Raw genomic sequence first — 25,350 nt, 5'->3', positions numbered from 1 at the left:
CTTACTTCCCCCGTTCACCCTTTTCCCATCCCATTAGATGCAAAGTGGTCTTGCAAACTAGATGTTTTCATCAGAGAGCCTGGTGCCTTTTGTTGCTTAACATAGCCAAGACCTACCTACTCTGGCAAGAAAGGGCTATTTGATTGACATGCAAAAAAGGTGATATACAAAATGGGGTGCATAGAAAAACAAACCCGCAGGGAACACATCAGTGTGGGTCAGTAAACACTCAAGGATACCTTACTTAAAAGTTATGTTATACTTTAAAGAAGACTTTTGAATAACTTTGAAATACGCAATGCCAAGAACTTCACAAAAACTCCAGCGACAATATTGCTCTGCAAGACTCAGTCACCGCATGCAGAATGAGCAACTGCTTGTAAAATTTTTTCCCCATCAAACTAATAACACACTGCACTGAGGTATATCAACATGGATATACAGGTGACCAATCAGAATGCAAAATCCAGACAGCTGTGTTAAACATAACATTCAATAGATATCTGATGCTCAGTCTACATGCAGGCAGTGCATCTGAGGCAGAGACTAGATTCACAGTACTCCATGAACGCCTTCCTTCAATAAAATGAATGAAAAGTATATGCTGTTGATAAATATTGTTTGTTAATCAAAGTTGGCTTCATGTTTTTTTCACACCCCCATGGCTATTCTCTCTCTTGCTGTCATGCAATTGATATATCTACATATATAGATATCAAATCTAAAATATCAAATCTAAAATATTTTTCATTGGGCAAAATAGTAAAACGAGAAATTATCTACATATATAGTTAATTTCTCATTTTACTGTTTTGCCCAATGAAAACTATTTTAGATTTGTTAAATATGGGTCTTATTAAAAGTGATCATCAAATATGACATTGTTAATCTGCAAAAATGTTATTTGGACAAAAAATGTACCAAACCATCAGAAATCTTAAACTGTGATATAAATTTTTAGCCACAGCACCCACTACTAACTCATTGTATGTTGGATCATTGAGGCTTTAAGGTGTCTATAGCCACCTTTGGTTACTATGTCACATACAAGCAATCTTAGCTCAGCTCATTTGCATAAAGTTCACCCAAAGGGAGAGAGAGCAGAGTAAGCAGGGTGTCCATTAGTGGTTGCTGTGTAGGCTATATGTGTACAGGTATTATTGTATCTTGTTTCATTATGGTTATGTTGGATAAATTATCCAAAAAAATGGCATAGCATTTAGCAGAATGTTGCTTAGATGCTGCTTAAATATCTAAATATCTAAATAGCTCCATATCCTTGGTGTAGATTGTGGGGAAAAACAGAACACCAGTAGTACACTGTAAGAACAGTGCTGCATATCTGACTTTGTGTGTCCTTGTTGATATCCTAGCCGTCATTGCTTTTATCTCATATTTCTTCAAAGACCAATCTTTTCAAAACATCTTACTTTATTCCAGCTTGTTCTCCCTCAATAATGTAGATTTTTTCCTTTCCTTTTTATTTCTTTGATATCTATTCTGTCTTTGGTTCATCTCTCCTTCTTTCTCACACACTCTATGCTATATCCGTAAAACCCCCAGAAATGCCAGCGGGAGTCACACTGTGTAAGCATCCTGGTTCAGCCCTGCTGTCTTCTAGCTTGTCAGCAGCTGGACAGGAAAGTCTGAGTCTTTCATTCTCGGTGTGATTGCCGTCCGAGGCACACTGAAGCTTGTCAGGAAAGCAGGTTCATTGCATTTCACAGGCTAAACGAGGAATTCTTTACTTTTTTTCTCAGCCAGGCTTGTAGGCTTTTTTGCCATTAAAATATGTCTTACGGATTCTCGGTGTCTCCACGATGGGTATGCATTTCTGTTTAAGGTGCTTTGGTGATAAAGACATTAATTTTTATTTGATTTTCACTTCAGTATAAATATATGCATGTTATTTGTAGTTTAAAAGTATGTGTATGTGTTTAACTATATATATATATATATATATATATATATATATATATATATTTGAAGTAGTTATTACCTAACTAGTTTGTTAGTTAAGCACTTCTAAGAGAGGTGCAATTAAGATATGTCTTTTAGCTGCATAAGTAAAACCATGTTTTGATAAATGTTTGGCTTTCATTGTGCCTGATGTCTCAAATTACCTAGGTTGCTCTAAGTACCCTTCAAAGTAATGGTTCAAAACTATCATAGCTTTAACTGTGTGGGAGTAGCTGGACAAAGGCTGACAAGGCTAACTAGCTTTACTTTTTTGTTTGCCATTTGCAAGATGATGCACTTTTCCCAGAGGAACAGAAGTGATTAAATTCTGCTCCCACTAATACAGTCATTTTAAAAACCTTCCCTGTGTTATGAAGGAGGTTCTATTCTTTAGAAGTGCAAACCAAACATCTATGCTTTTAAGCTTTGCTCTGAAGATAAACACTGACAGAGGGGTGGTGTGTAAGACATCTATGACATACATTTGGACCCAATAAATCGGGTGTCTTAGTAAATATTTTGTTCAACTATGTAAATATATACATATAACAAGAAATTGATATGCCATGTCTCTTTGTGATAGGAGCTTTCTAACTAGATAACAGGTTAAGGCTAGTGTCCCATTTTAATGATCTGTCTTTATCATGTTCTCTGTCCAGATGTCTTCCCTGCAGCAGCAGCAGAACTCTATGATGAAGAAGGTGAAACGGACCCTCCCCAGCCCCCCTCCAGATGAGACACCTCTCCCTATTGTCACCCCTGCAGTGCCCCACATGTACAGCTCCCCAAGCATGTCCCAGAGAGTATTGCCCCGCCCAGCACATGGTGTCACCAAAGCAGGTCTTCTGAGTGACCTGAAAGCTGTTGAACAGGAGTCCTCAAAGCTGCGTAAGCAGCAGGCAGAACTGGAGGAAGAGGAGAAGGAGATTGATGCTAAGCTACGCTGTCTGGAAATGGGAATTACCCAGCGTAAGGAAACAATGGTGAAAGAGCGAGAGAGAAGAGAGCTGGCCTACTTGCGTAGCATGGGGGATGCACGGGACTACATGTCAGACAGTGAACTGAACAATCTTAGGTTGGCTGGGGTAGCAACTGGGGCTTATGATGGGAATACTATTTTGACACGACCTAGCACAGCCCCTCTCAACCAATATACTTCTGACCTCAATGCAGCTTCTCAGTACTTGCCCACCTCCTCATATCTTCCGTATCCATATCCACAGAGCCAGCCTACACCAACACAACCACCAACCGCAGCATATCAGCAGATTGGATTTCAGCCACCACAGTATCCAGCCCCATCACAACCCCAACCAGGAACTTTTCAGCCTCACCCACCCCAACCCTCATCTTACCAGACTCAAGGGGCCTTTCAGAGTCATGGTTACACCCAGTCATCATATCAAACTGATATAGGCCTGCAGCAAACCAGCCATCAGGGCTTCCAGTCTGCGGCAGCACCTATGCCTGGACAGGCCTTACCATACCCAAGCCCAAACCTGACCTTCCAGCCCCAGTCTGATGTGCTTTCTGTTCATCAGATGCCACGACAGACATCGTTAGCTGATCTTGAGCAGAAGCTGCCAACCAACTATGAGATAATCAGCAATCCTGCTGTGTCAGTAGCCACTGCGGCTCAGGAGACTGGCTTCAGTGGTGTGTATTCCTCACCCTTGACGAATGCTTATGGTCCATATCGTACCCCTGACCAGACACTGACAGATCGTATAGCAAGTCCTACATCTGGGTATGGCACGGAGGGCCTCTATGCCTCAAACCTGGAACAAAATATTCCTAGAAATTATGTCATGATAGATGACATCAGTGAACTGACAAAGGAAAACATGGGATCCTCTGATATGTCAAGAACAGGTTATGGAAGTGAGAATGGTCCACGGGGGACAGGATATGGGGATAGATCTGAGGATCCGTATGGAAGATCAACTGACAGTGCAGGTTACCATCAGCAAGGTGCAGTAGACAGCCATGGCCGTCCTAGTACAACTGTAAGTGGTGGATCTTCCTATTACTATGATGACTATAAGCATGGATCCCGCAGCAGTTCGGGAATGGGTAGCCAGAAGCATTCATCAAAGAACTTGGCACCAGCTGTTGTGTCTTCCAAACGTAGCAAACATAGAAAGCAAGGCATAGAACAGAAGATTTCAAAATTCTCCCCTATAGAAGAGGCACGTGATGTAGAGTCAGATCTGGCTTCCTACACAATGACGACATCAACAGGTGGAAGCTGTACTGTTGTGACCAGAACAGGAGTGAAGAAGAATGTCTATGATCAGCAGAAGCACTATGGCTCAAGAGAGCGTCTGGATGAGGACGATCGTCTGTACAGCTCTGGAAGGTCAAGGTCCACAGGCTATGGCATGGACAAGATCTCTTCCAGAGACTCAGGAGGTTACAGAAGCAAGTCCTATGAGAGAGACGCCATGGAACGATCCCAGAGGGGTACCCACGGCCGTAGCGGACGCCCCTCCATGCGTGCTCAAAACTCGGAGGAAGAGAGTCCACTCAGCCCAGTAGGAAAGCCTGTGGGAATGGGACGGGGCACAGACCCACATGATGTAAGAAATCAGTATGGCTCCAGCCATTCCCTGCCAGATGTGCAGGATCATCACATAAGAGACATGCCAAAGAGCCATGTCTACAAGCCGGATGACCCATACCTAGTGGATGATATGCAGTGTGCTGTTTCTGACAGTGAAGGTAACTGGTGCTGAATCACGACTGCCTATTAAAAGTGCATCCCGTCAGTCCAAAGACTGCATGCCAGGCTCACAGCTGGAGACCAGCATGGATGATGCATTGTGTTTGCTTTTTTATGAGCATGTTATGTTCAGTGCACAAAACCATATATGCCTACTTGTGTGCATGTTTATCAATGTTAAGTGTGTGTTAAGATATGTATTTATCGTTTTTGTGATGCATGTGCTGATTTTTAATGTTTTTTGGTGGATGTGGCATATTTTAGTTCTTTTTTAGTTGGTACCTCTTCTGTGGGAGATCTTGCATGATTGGAATTTTGGCATTTTTCTCCTCCTTCTGCATGGATTCAGCTAGCACTCTACCCTTTTCTCCATATATTGGCACATACAATGGCGTTGACTTTTTTTTACCTTTGTCTTGGTTCCCCAAAAAGCCTATCATTTGGGTCAGGAGGAGACGGACTGGTTTGAAAAGCCACGAGAGGCTCGTTCTGATAGATCCAGGCACCATGGAACTGGAGTCCACTCTTCTTCAGGTAAGAGAAGCCACATCAAGCACACCTACCACGATTATGACGAGCCCCCTGAAGAAGACTTGTGGCCTCAAGATGAATACGGCCACCAGCACCAATCCTCTTCCACCTCTCCCCGAGAGCACCGACATCATGGTAGTAGCTCAGGACGTCATTCCTCATCTAGGCATTCTTCTGAAGATCCTAGAACCTCCCGTTCTTCCCGATCACATCCAAAGGACCCTTCTAGTCGTTCAGAAGGACGTGGCACTTCTTCCTCTTCCCAGAAAAGATCCTCAGATCCCCGATCTTCACAGTCAGGCTACCGGGATTCAGGTGACTACTCCCGTGACCCTGCATCTGGACACCACCACACGTCCAGTGGCCAACGGGGACAAAGACAGTCAGGCTCATCCAGGCGGCAAGAATCTCCTGGGTCCAGGCAACAGCAGCAGCAGCAGCAGGGTCCTGGAGGTCAACAGCAACCACCACAGCAAGGGCAGCAGAAAGCCACAGCACAACCCACAACTGGCAGGCAACCTGGATCTCAGCAGCCTGAAGCTGGGCAGGCCAACCAACAGCCTCGCACCCAACAGCAGCAGTCACAACAACAGCCTGGACAGCAGCCAGCAACTACAGCAGGCACAGCTCAGCCCACATCCATAGCCACGACTGTTGGTGCTGGAGCTGGGGCCGCTCAGCAGCAAGCTAAGCCAGGTCAGGCTTCAGCACCAGGGCGACAGCAGGTTGCTGGACCAACTGCAGCTCAGCCAGCTGCTACTGGGGTGAGTTGAGATAAAGCTTATTATCACAGTGCCATTACAATTTAGTCAGTACCGTCTTTTAATGCTGGAGTGTAACCATGTCTTGAATGGAAATCTTCACAATTATAAGTATGACAAGAGAAATATTATCAGAGGGACCTGCCCGCAGATCAAATTTTTCTGTTAAAAAGTATTTTGGCCATTGTGTGTCTATCTAATCTGTTAGATTACAAACAAATATAAGGTTATGTTCTGATTTGAGGTTAAGTTTAGGGTCGGAGTGAACAATCGGGGTTATATTTCTGCTCCTGCCAAACTTGAGCCAGCTACTCCATGTCCTACAGCTGTTATTTATTTCTCCTGTGTTGGGTCCCAAGATCAAATAAATATGCAGCCCATGTTGAGAATCCAAGTTAGGTAATGTAGTTGTTTCCCTTATTATCTTCCCTTTTTTGGGGACAGGTGAAGATGGAAACGGCTCCTGCCACTGCTGCGCCAACTCCTGCAGTTGCTATCGGATCTAAAGCTGCAGCCCAGCCTGCCAAAGGCCCTACGATTCCAGCCACAGGCATCGGTAAGTGGAGCTGACTGATTTTGTTGCAGGATCAATATCATTACGTTTTATTGCTGTCTTGAAATTAAAGGAATAATCCAGCGTTTTTTTTAACCTGATTTCTGTCTCCTGTATGCATTTGAACTTTGCAGACTTCAGCAACTACCCAGTCAATAGATTTAGAATTAAAAAAGAACTGTAATATTCCTGTAGTTCAGAGATTTGGACGAAAGTGAATGAAATCTATTGTTCTGACAAAAGCAGCAGCAGGGTTCTGCTTCTCTACTTCTCTACTATTCAGTAAGTCACACATTTTAGGCTGGATTCCAAAACCCAGGATAAAGCTAAGCCTAGAATAGATTATTGGCATTGTAGTTTAGTCCACTAGGAAAAGCTTAAAATGTTCTTCTCATTAAGGCTTCATGGCCATTAATCAGAGTGCTTCAGATCTGATTTGAAAAGATCAGATTTGTGTGTCCACACAGCTCTGAGAGAAATCAAATCAGTTACATTTAAAATCTGATTGTTAGTGTCACTTCAGCCAGGTTCACTCCATTTTCTAGGATAATGATGTGCTAAATCTATGAGTGGGCACTCATAAATATCAAGTATCCCTAGAAGCTCACAGTATTATTATTAACCAGTGGTTCTCCACCTGGAGTCATGAGATGCTTGCTGAAAAAAGGTATGCTATAAAAATGATGCAAGGTAAAAAACTTAAACACTGGATTGGCGTAACATTTTGTGTTCAATGAGCATCAAATAATTTAGTTAAAAGAATGTAAGACACAGATTATCGTTGTGATGGCTTAGGTTAAGTTCAATGTACTAAAAATTTTATGCCAACCAAATTACTTACCTTTTTAAGTTGAAACATCAAATTTGTACAGTGTCCTAAAGCCTATTTTTACATATTCTATATTATTATTATATTTCTGATAATGACTTTTCTATAAAATCCCCAAGACACACAAAATTCTATTATCTTTATAAGCTAAGGTGCATTTGAGAGGCAAAAAAGCAGCGCTTAGCCAAGCAGTTAAACTAGCAGATGACTATCTTCTGTGCGTATCAGGTAATTACTAACTGTACTACAATCCTGTTTGGACAGTTGCCAAAAAGTCTGAAGCAAACCTGAAATGAGAATGTATGTCTGCCTATTACCATTCAAATGCATGTATGGTGCTACATTGAGAGTGGCTGATTTGCTAAAGAGCTGTGGTGTGTTTACAAATATTCCTATACATATAATGAAATGCCTGATTAAAGCCAAAATAGATTGTTTTATTGTGGTCAGCGATGGCATGTTCTTCTGTCCATTTGGTAGCCGTAGTAGTGGTAATGTGTTCAGTCATATTTGCCATGTCTGTTCTTTTTCTCCATATTCTAAATCTGAACAGTTCATTATGATGTTCTTGTTTCTTGGTGAGGTTTGGATTTGGGTGCCAAGTGATGTATTGTTTACATTCTTTCTGTTGTCTCTTGTGTGGTGATGTCTGTCATGAAGTAAGTCTATTAAGCTTGAGAGAACCCAGACGGAGCACACAGTCGTCTAGATAATATGATTATACCGTCATCCGTGCTCTCTCTTTTGACGGCTCCAGTTCAGAGAGCTTCATCAAAGGTTATGTTGAAGATGTTTATTTGTATAGATGGGAATGAGAGCCATTTGGCGTGCACAGCTCCCCGTTTCTCACGTGAACTCGAACACGGTTGGACACGGGCGTAATTGCCCTCTCAGAGTCCTTGATTAGGTGATGGTGAATCGTGGAGAAGCGTGCCCTCTCCATGTTGGCATTGACACCTCGTTGAATAATTCATGGATGGTAATGATGCTGTTCAGGTCGACTGCTGTATCTGATGCAGAATGCTCTGTTTTGATGCAATGTAATGTAGCTTAGCATTTCGCTACCCCTGAGGACTGTACTCTTTGGTCAGGATAACGATGCACCCTTGCAGCAACAATTCCACTTTTTCCAGAAAAGAGAACTGACAAGCCAAATAAACCAGTGAAAAATAGGGCAGGACATTCTAGAGGCCTCCCAACAACCGCTCACAGGTGTTTCAGCAAGGTGGCGTTTCTCTGAGAACGTCGGGTCTAGTAGCTGGTGCTGTGGCCAGAAATTCATATAATGGTATGATTTAAATTTCAGACAGATTTCAGATTTTGATAAACATCATGTTGTGTACTTATTTGTATATATGCAAATAAAACCAATTTAATGTGTAAGTAAATATATTGTTGTATGTTAACAGTGGCTTATTATTCAGGGATGTCCCTGTAATTTACAGTAAGAACAGTTTTTATCATTAAAGTAAGTCTGAAATATTGTTATTGTATTAAATTTAAAAATAAACTGAAGAAAATATTAATGAATGAATGAATATTAATGTGCTAAATGTTCTTTCATGTCTGAATTTCTACAGTTGTCTTCTTATTCGGCAGCTTTTTGCTCAAATTTTTACGGCTTGAATGGAGCAGCAGTTACACTCTGTGATCTGCACAGGCACCTGAATGTAACTGATGTACCATTTAAGGTGGAACCGTAATTTCCAATGAGTAGCTGAATTTAGTTTCGTCAGACTTGGGAAACATCACCGTTATTCCCGCATCAGATTCAGCTGGTCTACAGCTTTTTGGGCATAGCTGACCGCGTCAGGCAGCTTTTTAGAAAAAAACAAAGAAAGAGTGGCCATCAATCTGGTGTCCATGTTAGGCTAAAGCTAAATCCATTCCTTTATGTCCGTTACCTCGGACTACTTCAGATGGAGCAGATCAGACAGCAGAAGGTGATCGAGGATCTGCTGCGTTTTCATTTTCATTTGAAAATGCTGAACCGCAATGACAGTTAAGGGATAACAGAACAGAAGAATTTTAGCTGCCCATTTCTAGTTGGGTCACTGTTTTTATTTATTTTTTGCTCGTTTCTTTGTTTGCTGTTCAGTTACTTCTTGAGTGCTAGTTTCCTTTGTTACTAGTTCCGTAATTGTTACTATTAATAATAAACTTTGTTTAGCACATTTCATTTATGTGACATTCAGCTTCACAAATAACCTCCGAATTAAACAGGTGAAAACGAGAGAACAGTAAAAAAAGAAGAAAAGGCAAAAATTGCTTCACAGATAAAGTGAATAAGTTTATTTTAAACTGAACTGTTATTAGAATGAGACTCACTGACCTGAGCAGGCAAATAATTCTAAATGTTTGGAGCAAAAACCTGACAAAATTCTGCTTCACTGCTGAAAGTGTCCTACTTTTGTGGCTGTTGTTGTTTGGTCGGGCAAGATTTACAGAATATCGGCGATTCTACCTCATTAAAAACTGTAGCGTTCGTCAGAATTCCTACACTTACAGTGTGTTGGTAGCCTCTTTTTTCTGGCCCCACTTAGTGGCCATTCTGCTAGTGATGATCTACTCCGTAACCCAGTTATCTGATTGACCGTGACACTGGGTTATTGTTTGCTATCCAGTGTCATCTAGAGGAGGTCGGGTTGCCCCTTTTGAGTTGTGGTTCCTCTGAAGATTTCTTCCTGTTCCTCTTAGGGAGTTTTTCCTTTTCACTGTCACCATTGGCGACGCTCATGGGGGATCAGGCCCTTTTGGTTTTTTTAAGCTGCTTTTTGACAACACCTGTTGTAAAAAGTGCTAGATAAATAAACTTTGACGACTTTTGGCTCTCAGTGTGTGAAATATTGTGACTGTGTTGAGCTGCTAACGAGCAACAAGGGGAGAAAATCCATAGTTCAACAGAAAGAGCTCCTCTAAAACAAGAGGAAATTGCACTTTAAGGCTGCTGTGAAAAGAAGTTCATCTCAGATGCTGTGTATTTTGTATACGTGTGAAAGGTCATTATGTTAGGACAGATCCATTGCACTTTTTGTTGTGTTAACATGGTGCTAACTTCCTTGTCATTTCCAACCATCCTAGTTTTGTTAAGCTAAGTAGAGTAGGATTTTAAGTTGAACAATTCTGTAAATGTCTAGAAGTCTAGAAAAAGTAGGGCAGAGCATTGATTTCTAAGGCCACAAATGTCAAATAAACATATAAAATCCACAAGCACAACGCAAGGTATAAAAATATATAGAAATATATTAAAATAATGAGAGTTAAATCAAACTAAATTTTTAAAAAAGATTTCTAGCCATTTTCAGTTGTCCTGATATAAGTGTATTAGTCATTTTATCAGCTGTTGCCTGCATTTCTTTCTGTTTGCTGGCTTCGCTGATATGACTGATATATGATTTTTCTCTTCTGGATTTGCTCTTTTGCTTCTGAAGTTTTTCTTTTGCTTCTGACTTTTGGCACAGGGGGCAATTCCTAGAAGAGGGCATTCACATGCACTTTCTATTGGCCAACTGATTTGGAGTGACAGAGTATATTATAATTATTTCCTTATATTACCATAGCGATGGATAGAGAATTGGATTGAGTGGGAAATGTGCAGAGCTGCCAACAACCTCAAACACGTTTCATCCATTTCACGTTCGGAGCATTGCTCTCTGATAACCGTGGTATCTTTCTCCCCTCCACAGGGTCGAAAGCGGCCCCCAGGCCCGGAGGCATAGGCAGCGCAGCCCAGCCGGGACAGCAACCCGCCGAGGGAGAAAACGTTCTTACCAAGATCCTGCAGGGTGGCGCCGCAGAGCAAGCAGGAAAACTGGGAGACGGTAGGATGAAGGGATGATGAGGAAAGAGTGTAGGTGGGCTGGGAGGGATGACAGAGACTTAGTGAGAAATGTGAATGTATGTGGGCGGGGTTTATGATCTTCATTATTTAGCTCATCTCTTGAATAACTGGTCTCCTTTTTATTATCCTGAAAAGACTAAAAGGCCCATATTCTGCAGTTTTTGTATTTTATCTTCTTGCTTGAGGTCTGTATTTACTTCTACACGACCAATTCCAAGCTGTCTTTATCCCTTAAGCTTTGGGTTCACTACACGACTTTTAAAGTCTGAACAGATTATAAAAGACTGGGTGTCTCACACTCTCACACTCTTCTCTGTTGTTTGCACTGAAACAATAAAGATGCAGCAGGTAAACATGTTCATGGATTTAAAAATGTGATCAGTTTGGTATTTCTAGAGTTTTAAATGCACATAAACTTGATTGTCTTAAACTCAGCTTATTAAAAAGCTTTGCTGCACACTGCACTGTATTTTCTTCTTTTCCGCTCTCTGTTTTCATTGGTTGTTGCAGGAATCTACTCAGATTGAGTCGTTGATCACTTTTTAAAGTAGATCTCACTCAGTCGGGTTGTCTGATAAACTCATAAATCTGCAGACTAGAGCCGACCAGCTCAGACTCGGCCAGACCGAGAACCAGGGCTAAAATAGAGTTACATGGCTGTTTTTGTTACTGTGCCTCTAAGACTGATATATGTAAATAAGCTCTATTGTGATTGGCTGTGCTTCATCCAAAAAGCAGTCCAGGCTAAAACACATCTTATAACTTCAGTGTGAGTGGGCGGGGCTGACCTGCTGTGGGCTGAATAGGCAGATTTACGTGAATGTGTCAAATTTCATTTCTGTAGCTTAGTTTTTATATGTGAACTGTGCAGAAAGTGACCAGTTTGTTTTTTAAAACTTTTATAGGATTTATATGCTATGTCAAAGTCATTAATTAAAAATAAATAAATTAGGTGAGGAGTTGGTTTTTCCAAGACATGGGCCCTTTAAAGTCAACCAGAAGTATAAACTGATGTTTTTTTCCCTGTTAGTTTGTGTCTCTGATCATATTAAGCTCAATTAATCATTGTTTATTGTTTAAAAGACTGCATTTTTGTTTTCCTGTTGTCTTCCATCAAAATGTAATGACTTTTCCTCTGCCTCTAAAATGCCTACTGATTTGCGAGGCAGAACAATGTTAACCAATAATATAATTTCATTATATTTTCACTATAATAGTAACACATTTCACTAATATAGTTTCACTGCCCCCTCCCAGCTCAGAGACCCAATCTGATACCGTGCTTCACTCACGAATGTGTCACAGCAGAGTTTTGCAGAAGTTTGGGCGCCCCTGGTCATATTTCATGTTGTTGTTGATTTTCTAAGTGTGAATAAATTAAAACATCCTCTACAGAGACACACTTATGCACAGTTTAATACACACTTACAGAGTTTAACACAATGTGGGGAAAATAACACATGAAATGTGATCTGTGCAAAAGCCACATTTTATGCTGTATTTTTTCCAATAGGTTAAATTCAGCAAATAAGCAGTAATTATACATTAAAATTTGCAGACGTGCTCATATTTACCCAGAGGGGCTTCAAACTGTGCTTATGACTGTATTTTTATTGCCTTTGTCTCCAATCTGTTTTTTCCTTTTCTTTCTCTACAGCTGTATCCGCTCTCGGGAAGAAGTTTACGTCATTTTGGTGAGCTGCTAACTGGAGGGTGAGTAAACAGGGTTTTTATGTGAAGCCAGTCTTTATAATAATAATAAGAAGAAGAAGAAGAAGAAGAAATTTATTTGCATATCAAATTTCATTTACAGAAATAAAGCACAGAACAATAGATCAAGCAGAAATGAGGGCACAATGATAGAAGAAATGCAAAAACTACTTAAATATGGAATTTATTTACCTGAAGAATGTATATAAATACGTATTAAGTTGCTGATTTCAGTACAAACGAGGCTAAGTTACATCGGATATATTTGATATATTTTGTTATGGTTATGTTCTTCAGGGTTTGGGGTGACTGAGGGGACTGGAAAAAATCTTCTACAACTGTTTCTGCCTTTTCACACATTAATCTGAGGATGGAGGACACCCGAAGACTCTGGTAAGTCCATCTTTACAATATTTAAATGTAAAGGCAACTAATAAGTAGTTCCGCAATAAAAAATGGCTTCTTAATTAATTAATAAATGCAAAATAAATGCAGTTTTTAAAACTTATTTAGAGCTACAACTGTTAGGCAGTTGTGGAAGAGTCAGCACATGAGTGCTTCATTTGTTAAAAAATAAGAGCTTATAATATTCAAAGGATATATGATAATTCTGACAGACTGTAATGCACTACAGGAAGCATAGGGGGCGATACGGCTTCTACTGTTTCATTTAAAAAGCTCTATAATGTTCATATGATCCACACAGTCGCTCTGACAGACTGTAATACACTACAGGAAGCGTAGGGGGCGATACGGCTTCTACTGTTTCATTTAAAAAGCTCTATAATGTTCATATGATCCACACAGTCGCTCTGACAGACTGTAATACACTACAGGAAGCGTAGGGGGCGATACGGCTTCTACTGCTTCATTTAAAAAGCTCTATAATGTTCATATGATCCACACAGTCGCTCTGACAGACTGTAATACACTACAGGAAGCGTAGGGGGCGATACGGCTTCTACTGTTTCATTTAAAAAGCTCTATAATGTTCATATGATCCACACAGTCGCTCTGACAGACTGTAATACACTACAGGAAGCGTAGGGGGCGATACGGCTTCTACTGTTTCATTTAAAAAGCTCTATAATGTTCATATGATCCACACAGTCACTCTGACAGACTGTAATACACTACAGGAAGCTTAGGGGGCGATACGGCTTCTACTGTTTCATTTAAAAAGCTCTATAATGTTCATATGATCCACACAGTCGCTCTGACAGACTGTAATACACTACAGGAAGCGTAGGGGGCGATACGGCTTCTACTGTTTCATTTAAAAAGCTCTATAATGTTCATATGATCCACACAGTCGCTCTGACAGACTGTAATACACTACAGGAAGTGTAGGGGGCGATACGGCTTCTACTGTTTCATTTAAAAAGCTCTATAATGTTCATATGATCCACACAGTCACTCTGACAGACTGTAATACACTACAGGAAGCGTGGGGGCGATACGGCTTCTACTGTTTCATTTAAAAAGCTCTATAATGTTCATATGATCCACACAGTCACTCTGACAGACTGTAATACACTACAGGTAGTGTAGGGGGCGATACGGCTTCTACTGTTTCATTTAAAAAGCTCTATAATGTTCATATGATCCACACAGTCACTCTGACAGACTGTAATACACTACAGGAAGCGTAGGGGGCGACACGGCTTCTACTGTTTCATTTAAAAAGCTCTATAATGTTCATATGATCCACACAGTCGCTCTGACAGACTGTAATACACTACAGGAAGCGTAGGGGGCGATACGGCTTCTACTGTTTCATTTAAAAAGCTCTATAATGTTCATATGATCCACACAGTCACTCTGACAGACTGTAATACACTACAGGAAGCGTAGGGGGCGATACGGCTTCTACTGTTTCATTTAAAAAGCTCTATGATGTCCATATGATCCACACAGTCGCTCTAACAGACTGTAATACACTACAGGAAGCGTAGGGGGCGATACGGCTTCTACTGTTTCATTTAAAAAGCTCTATGATGTTCATATGATCCACACAGTCGCTCTGACAGACTGTAATACACTACAGGAAGCGTAGGGGGCAATTATTCAATTAATCAATTAGTAGTCAAAAGATTAATCTATCATAGAAATACTAATTATTTCCAGCCCTGGACTTCACCGTATCGTTCAACAGAAACATGAATTGTTAAAGGCAGATTTTTTTGCCTGATTTTCTCCAAGGCATGTGAATCTCTTTAACAGCCAAGTCTCAATGCACTGAGCACAAGGCATCCTGCGAGAGCTCCCTATTTAATCAGAACGCGCTCCAAAAGGAAAGGACTGACCCCCACCATCGAAAACTTCCCCCTCAGAATGCAGCCAAACGCATTCCCCATGGCCTTTCAGCCTCAAGCGGCACATGGCTCGGCTCAGATTGGATCTGAGCCACCTGGAAGAATTACATTTCAGTTTCCGAGGGCTTTCCGCTGTGTTATCAGTGGAGTGTCTCATTACTCTGTAATAGATAAGAAAAAATCAATAGCTCAGCTGGATATTTGCATATATTATGCACGTTTGCATAGCAAGAGTGAACGGATGTCTGGTTGGACGTGCTGTTGATGTGATTTATCTGACCCGGTGGGATTTGCTGTGTCTTTCAGTCACCGCACCAATCAAGAGTGGAATCTACAGGATGCTTCGTCAGCAGACAGAACTAGATGATTGAGGAGATGGACCTTGGTCAGCACTGCAGTCCCAAGACACCCAAATCTCAGCTTGTTGGCAAAAGTTTTGAGGCTGCAGAGAGTGAAGAGAGTGAAGAAGCAGTGGGTTAGAGGGGCCAGCTGTTTCTCCTCATTACAGCCTGTAAGCACCTCGTCCTTTTATATTTATTCACTGAAAAACAGCGCTGTGTTGAATTCACTCCATTCAAATGTGCACATCAATCAAATATAACACATGAACAGAATTACCGGCAAAAGGAAGCAAGTTCATAGACTAAGTGGTTTTCATATAACATATTCCATATGAATTTAAATTGAGTAAATTTGATGCGTAACTTTTTAAATTGTAGTGTATTTACAAAGCAGACTTGCTCCTGAACGTGTCTGATCTCTGATTTCAGGTCAGTTTTGCTGCTTAGTTTTCATTTCAGTTTGCTATGGCTGAAAATATTCGGTTTAAATCAGTTCAGTTCAGTTCAGTTCAGATGAGTTTAGTTCAGTTCCATTCAGTTCAGTTCAGTTCATCTAAATGCAGTTCAGTTCAATTCACTTTAGTTCAGTTCCATTCAGTACAGATCGGTTTAATTCAGTTCCGGTCGGCTTGGTTCAGTTTAAATACTTTTAGTTCCATTCACTTCAATTCAGTTTGTTCGATTCCGTTCCGTTCAGTTCCATTCAGTCAAAGTCAGTTTAGCTCTGTTCACTTCCATTCGGTTTATTTCAGTGCAGGTGAATTCAGATAAGTTCAGTTGAGTTCCATTCAGTTCAGTTTTATGTCAAAATAACTTTTTGAACAATCCTAGATTACAATATTTACACATTATTTTTGTTTAGTTGAATTCAGTTGTTTCTGAGTCACCGTTCATGCCTGTTTCTCCTCATATTAGCTCAGGAGTGCCCTCTGCCTGGGGGGAAAAGGCTGCCCAGGCTTCGGTCCAGAGTTGATCGTGATGGTTTATTTTAGTTTAGTTTTGTAGTAGTTTTAGTTTAACCTGAAACTAAAGCTTCTCTAAAAACCTTACCAGAGACGCCAGCTTCAGATTATCACCCAGTATTTTCAGAGAGGAAATAGTTACAGGTCATTGAGAAAGAGCTGCTCCTACTCCATTACAGCCACATCCAATTAATGGGGGTCAAAGGTCAGAGCTTGCATCAGCTGACTTCAGAGAGCCAGTAGAATTTGCCCTTTCACTTCTGGCCGCTGGGGAAGTGGGTCAGAGAGAGAGAGAGAGAGAGAGAGAATGAGAGAGAGAGAGAGAGAGAGAGAATGAGAGAGAGAGAGAGAGAGAGAGTGACGGGGGAGAATGAGAGAGAGAGAGTGAGAGAGAGAGAATGAGAGAGAGAGACAGAGAGAGAGAGAGAGACAGAGAGAGAGAGAATGAGAGAGAGAGTGAGAGAGAGAGTGAGAGAGAGGGAGAGAGAGAATGAGAAAGAGAGAGAGAGAGAGAGAGAATGAGGGGGGGGGGTTTGCTGGCTGACTAGGAGACTCTGTTTGGATTTAGCCTTAGCCTTTAGCATCATGCTAATGCTGTATTAATGTTTATTTTTTTAATCATAAAATTAAATTTGTTCAATATTTTGTGAAAAAGCAGAAGCTGGACTCGGTGATCAGCAGCCACAGAGCAGTTTGAACTGCATTTGCAGATGCTAGTCCGGCATTTGGTGCTAGTTCAGCAGCCTGAGGACTCTTTGGGAACGGTCCAAGAGAGCACGGGTTCAATCCCAGCTGACGGCTTCTGCCACTGTGCCCTCAAGCGTGACGTTTAAACCTTGACCTCCACAGGGAGCTTGTGTCAGACGCTAGCAAATGTAAGCCGCACGAGGGGAAATGTTCAGCGGCTAGCAGCTTCGCTTTTAACCCCCGTTTTACTGCCCTGTGCAGTGTGTGACCATGTGACCGTGAATGGGCCCTTTCAGATGGTCCAGAATTACTCAGAATAAAAGCTGAAATTCAAACACTTTTTCCTTGGCCTGTAAAAATAGCATTTTTTGTTAACTTGCAGAAAATTCCAAGTGTTGTGCAAACACACAAGTATAGTGTGTTAGCAGCTGGTTTTCTTGTTTTAATGCTCCAAACATTTGGAGGTTTTGGCCTGTTCTGATCCATCACACGCTTTCAGAAATGGTAGGTTGATTATAGCGGCAGTGTGCTGCTTGTAATAGACTTCTGAAGTTCAGTTCAATTATGTGCAGTCCAGTTTCACTTCAGTTTAGTTTTCAGTCCAGTTTCAATTAGTCCAGTTCAGTTGGGTTCGGTTCAGTTCAGTTTAGAACAGTTTGATTCAGTTGAGTTCAGTTCTGTTCAGTTTAGTTCCGTTGGGTTCGGTTCAGTTCAGTTTAGATCGGTTTGATTCAGTTGAGTTCAGTTCTGTTCAGTTCAGTTCAGTTCAGTTGGGTTCGGTTCAGTTCAGTTTAGATCAGTTTGATTCAGTTGAGTTCAGTTCTGTTCAGTTCAGTTGGGTTCGGTTCAGTTCAGTTTAGATCAGTTTGATTCAGTTTATTTCAGTTCAGTTCAGTTGGGTTCAGTTCAATGCAGTTTAGATCAGTTTGATTCAGTTTCGTTCAGTTCTGTTCACTTCAGTTCAGTTGGGTTCGGTTCAGTTCAGTTTAGATCAGTTTGATTCAGTTTCGTTCAGTTCTGTTCAGTTCAGTTCAGTTTGATTTGATTTGGTTTAGTTCAGTTTAGATCAGTTTGATTCAGTTTCATTCAGTTCTGTTCAGTTCAGTTGGGTTTGGTTCAGTTCAGTTTAGATCAGTTTGATTCAGTTGAGTTCAGTTCTGTTCAGTTCAGTTGGGTTCGGTTCAGTTCAGTTTAGATCAGTTTGATTCAGTTTATTTCAGTTCAGTTCAGTTGGGTTCAGTTCAATGCAGTTTAGATCAGTTTGATTCAGTTTCGTTCAGTTCTGTTCACTTCAGTTCAGTTGGGTTCGGTTCAGTTCAGTTTAGATCAGTTTGATTCAGTTTCGTTCAGTTCTGTTCAGTTCAGTTCTCTTTGATTCGGTTCAGTTCAGTTTAGATCAGTTTGATTCAGTTTCGTTCAGTTCTTTTCAGTTCAGTTCAGTTCACTTTGATTTGGTTCAGTTCAGTTTAGATCAGTTTGATTCAGTTCTGTTCAGTTCAGTTCACTTTGATTCGGTTCAGTTCAGTTTAGATCAGTTTGATTCGGTTTCGTTCAGTTCTGTTCAGTTCAGTTGGGTTCGGTTCAGTGCAGTTTAGATCAGTTTGATTCAGTTTCGTTCAGTTCTGTTCAGTTCAGTTCAGTTGAGTTCGGTTCAGTGCAGTTTAGATCAGTTTGATTCAGTTTCGTTCAGTTCTGTTCACTTCAGTTCAGTTGGGTTCGGTTCAGTTCAGTTTAGATCAGTTTGATTCAGTTTCGTTCAGTTCTGTTCAGTTCAGTTCAGTTTGATTTGATTTGGTTTAGTTCAGTTTAGATCAGTTTGATTCAGTTTCATTCAGTTCTGTTCAGTTCAGTTGGGTTTGGTTCAGTTCAGTTTAGATCAGTTTGATTCAGTTGAGTTCAGTTCTGTTCAGTTCAGTTGGGTTCGGTTCAGTTCAGTTTAGATCAGTTTGATTCAGTTTATTTCAGTTCAGTTCAGTTGGGTTCAGTTCAATGCAGTTTAGATCAGTTTGATTCAGTTTCGTTCAGTTCTGTTCACTTCAGTTCAGTTGGGTTCGGTTCAGTTCAGTTTAGATCAGTTTGATTCAGTTTCGTTCAGTTCTGTTCAGTTCAGTTCTCTTTGATTCGGTTCAGTTCAGTTTAGATCAGTTTGATTCAGTTTCGTTCAGTTCTTTTCAGTTCAGTTCAGTTCACTTTGATTTGGTTCAGTTCAGTTTAGATCAGTTTGATTCAGTTCTGTTCAGTTCAGTTCACTTTGATTCGGTTCAGTTCAGTTTAGATCAGTTTGATTCGGTTTCGTTCAGTTCTGTTCAGTTCAGTTGGGTTCGGTTCAGTGCAGTTTAGATCAGTTTGATTCAGTTTCGTTCAGTTCTGTTCAGTTCAGTTCAGTTGAGTTCGGTTCAGTGCAGTTTAGATCAGTTTGATTCAGTTTCGTTCAGTTCTGTTCAGTTCAGTTCAGTTTGATTTGGTTTAGTTCAGTTTAGAACAGTTTGATTCAGTTTCGTTCAGTTCTGTTCAGTTCAGTTGGGTTCGGTTCAGTTCAGTTTAGATCAGTTTGATTCAGTTTCGTTCAGTTCTGTTCAGTTCAGTTCTCTTTGATTCGGTTCAGTTCAGTTTAGATCAGTTTGATTCAGTTTCGTTCAGTTCTTTTCCGTTCAGTTCACTTCAGTTCAGTTCACTTTGATTCGGTTCAGTTCAGTTTAGATCAGTTTGATTCAGTTCTGTTCGGTTCAGTTCACTTTGATTCGGTTCAGTTCAGTTTAGATCAGTTCCATTCAGTTTCATACAGTTCAGTTCCACTCATTTTAGTTCAGTTAATTCCAGTGCAGTTCGGTTAGATACATCATCAGAAGAGGGTTCTTCTAGTCTGTAAAGCTGGAAGTCTTGTTTTAGAGAGTACTGCGGCACCGCTGCAGGAGCCAAGTAGGCATGTTTACAGCAGATGGGGGTGATGGATTCATTATTCTTGTTTCTGGCGTGTCCCTTTAACTGGTGTGTTTTGGTGAGGTTGCCAGTTTAGCGTGCATGTAGGCCTCGCAATCCGAAGGATCCAGTGACATTGTACACAGGACAGAATGTATCAGGTTTGTTTACAGCAGAGTGATTCTCAAAAATGCTTTTAATTCAGTAAATAAAGAGGAAAAGTAATTATAAAGAGAATCTGCTGAGACCTGGAGAATTTGCTGCAGCTGTATAATGAAATTCAGCTAAGGTCAGTTCAGTTGAGTTCATTTAAATTCAGTTCTATTCACTCCTGTTAAAGTTTGATTGAGTTTAATTCACAGTAGGGATTTTCAGAAACCCTGTTCATGTTTCTTATAGAGAAATCAAACTTGGGCTCAGAGCTCCTATACGGGCAGTGACGACTTCAGAGGGACAGTCATTGTAGAACTAATTCACAGTGCTGGTCAGACCAGCATGTGAAGGTTTCAGTATGAAACCTAAAGTGGCTTTTCACTGTGTGATGAAGGGGTGGGCTGCCTGCAGGTGGGAGACTTATCCAAAGACTCTGTAGGTTGATCTCATCTTGCACTTTTCCTTAGTGTGTGTGTGTGTGTGTGTGTGTGTGAGAGAGAGAGAATGATATCATACCGTAATTGTGTGTGTATGTGTGTAAGTCTGTGTAATTGTGTGTGTAAGTGAGTGTGTGTGTGTGTGTGTGTAATTGTGTGTGTCTGTGTGTGTGTGTGTAATTGTGTGTGTGTGTGTTTGTAATTGTGTGTGTGTGTGTAATTGTGTGTGTGTGTGTGTGTGTGTGAGAGAATGATATCATACCGTCTCAGCCGTGTGTGTGTGTGTAATTGTGTGTGTGTGTGTGTGTGTGTGTTTGTAATTGTGTGTGTGTGTGTGTAATTGTGTGTGTGTGTCTGTGTAATTGTGTGTGTGTGTGTGTGTGTGTGTGAGAGAATGATATACCGTCTCAGCCGTGTGTGTAATTGTGAGTGTGTGTGTGTGTGTGTGTGTGTGTAATTGTGTGTGTGTATAATTGTGAGTGTGTGTGTAATTGTGTGTGTGTGTAAGTGTGTGTGTGTGTGTGTGTGAGAGAGAGAATGATATCATACCGTCTCAGCCGTGTGTGTGTGTGTAATTGTGTGTGTGTGTAATTGTGAGTGTGTGTGTGTGTGTGTGTGTGTGTAAGTGTGTGTGTGTGTGTGTGTGTGTGTGAGAGAGAGAGAATGATATCATACCGTCTCAGCCGTGTGTGTGTCTGTGTGGATCTGCAGAGCGGATGGAGGGATAAAACAGGCTCAGGGGCTCTTAACGCCGCCACCAATCCGTCTCAGCCCCCGGATTACGGGCCAATCCCGGCCGTGCGCTGCCTGTGGGTGGGGCTTGATGGTCTGGGGGTGGGGTGTGGGGGGTGTCTTTGATTTCACGCTCTGTCACACGCCGTGATAACGACTTTACTACAGCGATGCTAACAGACGGACAGCGGCGGCGCAATCCGGCCCACGGAGAATTACCCAGCCTGCCTGACAGCTCGGCTGGGAGATGAAGATATTTTTAGGTGGATGTTTGTCTGTCGTAACATCACATCTCCAAAATACCCAGAGAAGATGAGCAACTTTGGTGCCTTATAATGAGACAAACACCACTGCTGCTTTAAAACAGAGTAAAAACCTGTGATAGTGGAGCTAAGCTGTGGTGCGTCATAATGACTATTGTTATATATTAAATTAACTATTTATTTATTTATTTATCTGTATTATGCAGCCTCGCATCGATATGATTGTAGTTAATATAATTCTGTAGTTAATATGTGACGTTGCTGTGTTTTAGAATAAATCAGCAATAAGTTCTTTCGCATCCGAGCTGGCTGGCAATGGATTGAACTCCCCTGCCCTCTAGTGTTGATGAAGGGTATTGCTCATTTTAAAGGGTCCATAACAAAACCGAATGTGCTTTTCTGAAATGAGAAAGAGTTTAATGTTGATTTGAAACACTTAAATGTTCAAAACACCCTGTCCTACATCTACATACATGGAAAACTGCAAAAACAGCCTGTTTTGAGTCGTATTGAATTTGTGATGTCATGAAAAACAAGATCATCATGTTTGTCTAGTCCTCCTGCATTAGTTTAGCTCCACCCATTCGCATTGACGTCATAAGGAGTGTTTCAGCCTGAGCTGCTTTTTAAATGAGACCCAATAAAGGGCAGCCAATCAGAGCAGAGCTCATTTACATGTATCAGTCTTAAAGGCGCAGTAACAAAACTGCCTGTTTGATTTTAAGGGATAAACAGACCTGCTGACCTTCTGCTTTCTTTTATCTGCAGTTGAGACACCTGGCCTGCGAGAACAGGAGAGGAGACGGCCCACGGCAGCGGCCCCTCTGACCACACCTGTGGACGAGGATGAAGACCAGTGACCTGCCCTCGCTGTCCACCGGCTCAGTCTGCGCTTTCACAGTGCTCCACAGCGCAGTATGTATTGGAGGATTAGTCGTCCGTAAAGATCCTCAGAGTGGAGGTCGCTGAGAAAAGCAATGCAGTCAGTGTACATGAGGTTGAACATCAGTACCGGTTCAAATGTCTGGAATCACTCGTTTCATTTTAGATTCAGGAGTGACCTCATAAACTACACGCCAAAAGACATTTTTAGGGCTTTTCGTGAACAGCACAGCACAGAATAATGGAACTGTCCATGTTATTTAAGGTTTATCACCACTTTTCAGATTCTACATATTCACTTTTATTAGAACTTAATTCTGGATATTCGTTTTATTAGAGCTTTGTTCTTGATGCTGCGCAGTTTTCTCACTCAGCTAAGAAATGATTCACGGATCGGTTCAGCATTCTGGACATTTATTTTTTTGTGTACTCCTCATTTCTATCTTATCTAGAAGCTGTGAAGAACGAGCATATCGCTGTCGAAAAGAAAACCTTGTGTCTCCAGTTTTTTAGGTTTTTCAGTTTTTGACACAGTTTGAAAATCCCTGCTCCCCTTTACATTGTGTGTCAATTTCACGACGAATAGACAAACTGAAACAGCTCAAAACGACGTGGAAAGACGTCTGGTTCCATTGACTTACATTAATAGTAAAGTAGGTTTTTTCCTTCTCCTGTAAAGTTCCGGTTCTTTACAAGGTTTTGTTTACGAAAGCAGCGATATATAAACTCCTCCTTATCTGCTGATTGGCCTTGCTGAAAAATTTAAAACACTGATTCCAAACTTTTGATTGGTCATGTAACTGAAGGGTTTCGTTCCAAAATGCATGAATTTTTTTAGTAGGCTTTTTGCACATACAGGAAATATCAGTGCTGTATTATGATATCATTTTGATCATATATGAGTGTGTTATACAGCAGATGCCTTTCTTTTCAGATCTCTTCTGCCTGGAATGGATGTACAGTTTTTTGGAATGAAACTCATCAGTTATAATCTGTAATCTGTGTGTGTGCAAAAGTTTTGGCACCCGGTTCAAATGACATCTTTTCCATTAACCTCTACAGAGAATACACTTCTGCTGGATTCAGCTTATTTAGGGAGAAATAAAGGAAAATCTGTGGCCTGTGTGAAAGTTATGGCACCTTTCATATTGTTTTATTATTATTTTTTTAAATACTTTAAATAAATAAATAGAAAATGTGCATTAAAACCAGCAAAAAAATAATTCATATTAAAGTGTGTTCCCTGCAGATTTGTTAACGTGCTTTCACTTAGAAACTCAACAAGGTCATTTGACTGAAGATGCATAAATATATACACACACACACACACACACACACAGACATAAATCGCTGCTGTCGAGATAAAACCTCGTATCTCCGTTTTTGTCATTTTTCAGTTTCTGACAGAATGTGAAAATGCCTGCTGCTCTTTACACTGTGTGTAAATTTTATAACGATTGGATTAAAAGAAACGGCCCAAAATGACTTGGAAAGACGTCGGGTTCCATTGACTTCCATTAAAAGTAAAGCAGGTTTTTTCCTTCTACTGTAAAGTTACCATTTTGGAGATGCGAGGTTTTGTTCCGACAGCAGCGAGATATGGATCAGGTTAAATGAACTGCATTGCTTTTTCCAGTGCAAGTCTACGTCCATCCATAGCACATGAAGTCTACTTTACATCCACTTTGGGGGTCTTTCTCAGCTTGTGGGCTCTCTCTGGTGGTCATTACGCTCTAGTGTCCTCCACACACCTGCAGATGAGTGAAGGCAGAAGCAGTTTTGGGTTTTTTTCCAGTCCTAAAACTGAACCTGAGACTTTTTTCAGACTGTTGTTGCAGAAAATCCGACACGCAGCGGCGCCGAACGGACAACGCTGCGTTTCTACGATCTCGACATTCCAACATGGCGATGATTGACCTTCTCTTTGAATGTCTTTGGGGTTTTTCTTTTTTTCCTTCCTTTCTTTACTCGACCTCTTTGTTCTATGTGTACCGAATGCAAACGTGTAAAGTGTGGACATGGGACTGCACGCACAACGTAGATGTCCTCTATATAAACCCATATCTAACCACCTTTTCCATGTCCTGTAAGAGGGAGGCCATGGCAGAGCGTGTAAATATGTCAGGGTAATGTAAAGTGGAAAGAGTCTAACGTCCAGTGATATTAGACTGCCTGCATGGTCGCGTCCCTCTTTTAGCCATTATCAAGCCATCACTAGTTGATCACAGAACCCCTGTCGCTGTTCTCGTGTAATTTAGGGGTCCAAGCACCTAATCCTGGATCCCTTTCTTATCATTGTTTTATTTTTATCTTGTTAGTTTCTTATCATTTCCTTTGGCCTGATCTGATTTACTTTAAGACTTAAAAGCCTTATTCATGTTTTGACTCGTATACCTCATGTGGTTTTTGTTTTTTTGTTTTGTTTTTTGTTTTTTTTTGTTTTTAAAGAGAAAAAAGCTCTGGGTCATCCTTACTTGATTTATTTTGCACAGCTGTATCTTATTGTAAAGAGACTGATATTGTAAATCATTTGTGTATTTATGGATTTATATTTCTGGGATCTTTTTTTGGTGTTTGTTTAATGCTTGTTATTTTGTTTATTTATACTTTTGTGTTTGTTAATTGTCATATTTATTATCAGTAATATATATATATATATATATTTTGGGGTTGATTGTTGATTTTTCTTAAAGCAATAGCATGCGGATAGCTATAGAGCACAATTTTATTGTCGTTCAGAGTGGTTCGAAAAT

At 40.8% G+C, this 25,350-nt stretch overlaps 1 protein-coding gene across 2 annotated transcripts in view; it reads left to right on the top strand.

The window, feature by feature from the left end:
• bsnb (bassoon (presynaptic cytomatrix protein) b) overlaps positions 1 to 24,028 on the top strand; it is a 152,286-nt gene extending 128,258 nt beyond the window's left edge. For both annotated transcript variants that reach the window (XM_037532206.1, XM_037532204.1), the window contains exons 6-13: positions 2,619 to 4,680; positions 5,114 to 5,976; positions 6,418 to 6,529; positions 11,042 to 11,176; positions 12,854 to 12,909; positions 13,204 to 13,299; positions 15,528 to 15,732; positions 22,484 to 24,028. In XM_037532206.1, the coding sequence (XP_037388103.1) occupies positions 2,619 to 4,680; positions 5,114 to 5,976; positions 6,418 to 6,529; positions 11,042 to 11,176; positions 12,854 to 12,894 (3,213 nt within the window). In that variant the 3' untranslated portion in view covers positions 12,895 to 12,909; positions 13,204 to 13,299; positions 15,528 to 15,732; positions 22,484 to 24,028. The remainder of the gene's footprint in view (positions 1 to 2,618; positions 4,681 to 5,113; positions 5,977 to 6,417; positions 6,530 to 11,041; positions 11,177 to 12,853; positions 12,910 to 13,203; positions 13,300 to 15,527; positions 15,733 to 22,483) is intronic.
• The last annotated feature ends 1,322 nt before the right edge of the window (positions 24,029 to 25,350 follow it).

Source organism: Pygocentrus nattereri, chromosome 21 (genome assembly GCF_015220715.1).
Source record: "Pygocentrus nattereri isolate fPygNat1 chromosome 21, fPygNat1.pri, whole genome shotgun sequence".
NCBI lineage: Eukaryota > Metazoa > Chordata > Actinopteri > Characiformes > Serrasalmidae > Pygocentrus > Pygocentrus nattereri.
The sequence above is the reverse complement of the archived record's forward strand: the minus strand, read 5'-3'. Positions and strand labels throughout refer to the sequence as shown.